This window comes from Carya illinoinensis, chromosome 16 (assembly GCF_018687715.1).
Source record: "Carya illinoinensis cultivar Pawnee chromosome 16, C.illinoinensisPawnee_v1, whole genome shotgun sequence".
Lineage (NCBI taxonomy): Eukaryota > Viridiplantae > Streptophyta > Magnoliopsida > Fagales > Juglandaceae > Carya > Carya illinoinensis.
In genome coordinates, this window is record NC_056767.1 from 25,524,316 (window position 1) to 25,530,017 (window position 5,702).

General features: G+C 34.7%; 1 protein-coding gene across 1 annotated transcript; it reads right to left on the reverse strand.

Annotated features, from left to right (window-relative positions):
* Window positions 1-4,915: 4,915 nt before the first annotated feature.
* LOC122298961 lies at window positions 4,916-5,702 on the reverse strand. Its single transcript, XM_043108803.1, has 2 exons — window positions 5,515-5,702; window positions 4,916-5,402 (listed from the first exon to the last, which is right to left on the reverse strand). Exons 1-2 carry the CDS (start codon window positions 5,700-5,702, stop codon window positions 4,916-4,918), a joined length of 675 nt encoding a protein of 224 aa, XP_042964737.1.

Consider the following 5,702-nt stretch of genomic DNA (forward strand, 5'->3'; position numbering starts at 1 on the left):
TTTTAAGACCAGTTATCTTCCAATCATGTGTTTGAACACATCTTGACATGTTTGAAGTATAGTCATCGGATAATTTGATTGTCATGAACCAATCACAAAATTTATTTCTCTCAGCATTTGAAAGTATATACCATCCGATGGGCATATAGGCTGATGGCCCATTCTCTTGCAAATGCAACTCTGGTCTTATCCCTAAATCGTTTAAATCTTTACAAGAGTTAGCAGTATCTTTGGTCTTCCCTTCAATTGACATCAGAGTGCCCAATATATTCTCACATATATTTTTTTCAATGTGTGTAACATCTAGATTATGGTGCAGTGTCCAGGTAGACCAATATGGTAACTCGAAAAAAATACTTTTTTTTGTCCAATTCAACTCGGCTGCTTGTCGTTTTCTATTTCAAACTCTTGTATCTTTCCCAAATTTATTTTCTGAAACATTCACCAACTGCACGATAATATCATTTACAGACAACTGTGGTGGTGATGACCTGCGCTTAACCCTTCCATCAAACATCACTCTATTTAAATGTCATTTATGATCATGTGGTAAATATAGACAGTATCCCATGAAACATAATTTCCAACCATTTGTCAACCACTGAGACTGTGTATCTTTATTGCAAACAAAATAAGCCATTTTATCTTTTGTGCTCCACCTAGACAAGTTTCCATATACTGGAAAATCATTTATTTTCCACATCACGGCTGCATTATATGCACTGACACCCTGATCCCACAACTCTTTCAACTCTACAATCAATGGTTGCAAGTATACATCTAATTCATTCCCTAGTGACTTTAGCCCTAGTATTAGTAGAATCATAAAATACGGATCTTTCATATACTTCCAAGGTGGCAAGTTATAGGGCATTAATATGACAAACCAAGTACTATGAGAAGTGCTGATGTTGCCAAATGGATTAAAACCATCTATTGCTAAAACAAGATGTACATTGCGAGGTTTTTCAGCAAATCATGGATACTTGACGTCAAATTTCTACTATTGTGATGAATCTGCAGGATGCAAGAGGAAGTTTTCATTTTAGCCTCTTTCTGTGTGATGCCAAGATATATCTTCACAGTCAACAGGGACGTAAACAATCTTTGAAGTTGAGGAATCAATGAAAAATGTCTTAACACTTTTTGGGGTACATTACGTTTATTAGATATCCATCTTAACTCATGACACACTAGACATGAATCAAATTCTGCATATTGTCGCCAAAAGAGAATATAATTGTGATACCCCGTTTTTACGTGTATTTTATTAAATGAATATTTAAAATTATTATAATTAGTGGTTCTTTTATTTTAAATTAAACGTGTTTTTCATATTATTGTTTTATGATTTTTAAGTTGTGAGATTTAAATAATGTGTTTTCTTGATATTAATAATTACTTCGCATTTAAATTACTCTCTAGCTCGAATTATTTTATTGTTGAGCTTTAACTATTTTATGTTATAAATATTGAATTGTAGTGTTTTATTTGGATTTTATTTATTTTAATGTGCTCTTTATTTTAAAATAGTTTATTGTTGAATTCTAATATTTATTTTATAAAGTCATTGTGTTTAAATTATTTCATTTGATTTGTCATTTTAAAATTCATTTTAATTGTATTTATTTAGTTGTGAAATTTATTTTGAGGTACTTTCTTAATATTAATTATTATTTCGTGTTTAAATTGCTGTTTAATTTAATTTAGTTTATTTTTGTATTTAAAATTTTGTTGATAGTTTTTACTAGTTATTATTATATTTTAGCAAGGTAATGTTTATAAATTATTTTATTTAATTTATAGCTTTTACAATTATTTTCGTTGGATCAATTTCTGGACCCTAGATGTGAGGATTGGACCTCATTTCTTTCCCTTCCTTTTTCTTTTTCCTTTCTTTTTCTTCTTTCTTTTTATTTCTTCCTCCTTATTTCTCTGCAGCCCATGCGACGTCTCCCCCACTCCCTCTCCGTCAATTTTTCATCTGCCCAGAACCATCGCCCACTACTACTGTGAGCTACACCACCCCCACCAGTTTCTTTCCCTCTGGCCGGTGAATATCCCCACCAAATTTCAGCCCCATATGAGCCGCCGTTAAGCCACACGCACCACTCTAAGACGAAGCGTTCTTGAGATCCAGCGCAACCGTCGTTCCACCTCCGGCCACCACTTCTTTACCACTTAATCACTAACCTCTTGCCGACCTAAACACCCATTTCCAGCTTTGATCCGTCGCCAGAGCAACCTCCACGAGCTCAACTTCGTTTTCGCCTTTTTCACTTCCACTGCCCTTTTTGCCTCCACCCACGACCAACCCTCACTTCCACTAGCTTCATAAACAGCTCTAAGTCATTTCCTATCAATCCCAAGCCTTGGTTTGTCCTCATTCAAAAGTGGGTATTTATAACCCACGACCATAGTGTATTTTGCACTGTTACGTTGCTTTTCCTCTACCTTTTACAGATCGTTGATCCTCCAAAAATTATTATATAGCGCTGTAAGTATTTTTCAAACTTCATTTTAGATTTAAATATATTATTTCTTTTACAATAAATTCTGATTGGTTGGTTATTTCGGACTGAGTCTGAGGAGTCGGGGGTCGGATGAATTTTGAAGACAAAGTTATTTGTTTGTTATTGATGTTGAGATTTGTTGGTTAATTTGTGTCTTGATGTGTGCATTACATGGAGCATGCATGTTCATGTTTAAAAAGGAAAAATTGGATTTTTCGCATAATGGCATACATGTACATGTGTTGAATAATGAAAACTAGGTTTTCATGCATAAATGGATTTTTGGGTGCGTGTATATCACGACCCCAAGCTGAGATGGGACATTATCTTGGTGGAGCTCCTCTGGTCACTCAAGAGTGCAATATACTGAGTGACATCTCCTGGGTTGTCGCTAGGTAACAAAGGGAGAGGATGAGATGGTAACGCTCTCGTACTGACTCTGTGCCTCATCTGCTGATAGGGGCTAGAAGATACTTGGCTATGTACGCGCTGGGCGCAAAACTGGGCATCGCTCATTATGAAGTCACACGCATTGTCATTACCCATGGTGTGACGAAGGGAGCCAGGTTATGCAGATGACCGCTAGGGGAGGTCATGGTGCATTCGGTTATGAAAAATTGAAATTTATATGAGAATTGGATTTTGGGCCATTTTCTAGGAAAATGGCGAGGAAAAGTTTTATAGAAAATATTTTGGGCGAAATGTGACTTTTGGCATGAGTTTTAAAGGAATTATTTTTGGGATGAGTTTTAAAGGAATTATTTTTGGGTCAAATGTGATTTTTGGCTTGAGTTGGAAAAGAAATATTTTTGAGAAAGGTTAATTTTTTATCTCATGCGTATGGCATCTTTTCATGCACATTTTTGAGTTTAATGTATTTTTATCTTGTGGTGTTTGGATTATTACTTACCTGCAGCACCATTTTTGGTACCGTAGATTTTGATGCAGAAGTTGAGGAGGAGGAGGCTGAGCTTGAGGAGGCGGCTTCGCCAGATTATTGATTTGGAGTTGTTTTATTTTTGAAAATTATTTTACTTGCTTTTATGTTATGTAATTTGGATTTGAAACAATGTTAAACTTGTAATATTTTATTACGCTTGTTTTAAGCGAGTTTGTATTTAAACAAGATTCTGGTACTTAGTTGTAAGACTTTTATTATCCTCTGAGTGGTTTTATTGTACACGTGTTGCATATACACACATTTTGCATATACATCACATGGGCTGAGAAACTTACGGATCACATACCCAAAGAATGTTAGAAAATTCTAAACCAAAATTTGAATTGACTAACATAAGAGTTTAAACTGAATATATCTGCCATATAGATGATATAATCTCATACTGTCCACTTTGGACAATTCAAGAGTTGTACCTTTGGCTACAACTCTTGAACGAGTCTAAGGTTTAATTACATATAAAAATAACTCTGAAATCCATCTAGCTCCTAACTAGTAAACCAAGCCCCTAGTAAACCAACTCCTACATCTATCACATTCCAAATCACCAATAATATATATTAGAACCCCATTATGTATTAAGTATTAGAACTAAGCTTTGAACCCCATTATCTATTAAGTATTAGAACTAAGATTTATTTAATTATACATTTTAGCTTTTAACCCCTTTATCTTTTAAGTATTAATTCTAATTTAAGTATTAATGTCCATCTTATGTTTCTAATTTTTTAATTATACCTTACAGCTTTTAATAAATAATCTCCAAACCATGAAATTTGAGTTTAAGCATTACAACATAGAAGGACACCTGTTCGAACACTTCAATATCCTTTCGAACAAGATAATGCGTTCGAATGGGAAATCATTGTGTTCAAATGGGTGCAACCTCGATTCCAGACGCAAAACAAAGCCAAACACAATCTCAGAGAACACATTCATGGGATAAACACAAACTTATGAGATGCATATTTCACAAACATTGTACAAACACAGATATATTTTCATATTCCCATATCCAAACACAAATATATTTTCATATTTCTCACATCCAAACACAAATATATTCTTCTAACCCTAATCCTTTGTTCAAAAATAGAAGAGAAAATAATTAATTTGAGTTGAAGAGAACATAAATTTGATTTTTTTAATAAAATAATCACATGATAATAGAATTTTTTTTTTTTTTTTTTTATAGGAACAAACATCTTCATTAGAGAAAAAATGATTACAGACATTTATCAAACCATAAGGCTTGAGAAAGAAAGTCTGGAATATTATCCCACCACATTTCAATATCCTCCACTCTTCAAGCATTTCTAGCAAGTAGATGAGCAGCTCTATTGCCCTCTCTATACACATGAACAAAAGAAACACTTGAAAAACAATTACATAACCTTTTCACTTCTGAAAACAAATTTCCAAGCATAGAATTTGCCATATCTTCCTATTGCAAAGATTGAACAAGGAGCAAACAATCACTCTCCACCACAAGAGCCGAGATTCCCATTGAAACACACAGCTTCATGCCTCTAAAAACTGCTAGGAGTTCCACGGTTTCAGGTTCTTCTACATCTACTTCAATTTTTGAAACAGCCATTAGAACTTGCCCAATTGAGTCTCCCAAAATAGCACCAATACCTGCTTTATGAGCATCTGAAAAAATGGCACCATCGATATTAAGTTTCAGCACACCAGCTGGGGGAGCTTTCCAGCTAAAGTGAGTTCGGGCCTGCATCCGAGTTTTAACAACCACAGTTTTATAACTATGTAACAGACCCAATGAATGGGAAATGACATGAGAAGGAGACAGGATCTTGTGATCAAATTCAAGTTTATTTCTCCTAAACCAGAAATCCCATGCAAAACAGAAAAATCTTGCCAAATTAGACATATCTTTTCTAGCAACAAACTGCATAGCCAACTCAGAAACACTACATGGAATAAGATTATTCAACATTGGCAAAAAAATGAGCCCAAGAAGCTTGCACCTGATCGCAAGTGTAAACTGCATGCAATAAGTCTTCAATCGGGTAAGAACAGAACCTGCAACAAGCATCCTTAAGCACCTGTTTCTGCATCAATTTGGCTTTAGAGGGAAGACTATCCATACAAGCTCTCCATGCAAAAACTTTAATTTTATTAGGAACCGGCATCTTCCATAAGGCTTTCCACAAATTCTGCTGACTTCTAACAGTAGAAGGTTCTGAAGTCTCAAGCCGAGAGAGGTCCAT

Coding starts and splice junctions, on each gene's coding strand:
- LOC122298961 (XM_043108803.1), bottom strand. CDS start 5,702: ATGGACCTCTCTCGGCTTGAGACTTCAGAACCTTCTACTGTTAGAAGT. Junction 5,403..5,514: donor CTTAAGGATGCTTGTTGCAG/GTTCTGTTCTTA, acceptor TATTCCATGTAG/TGTTTCTGAGTTGGCTATGC.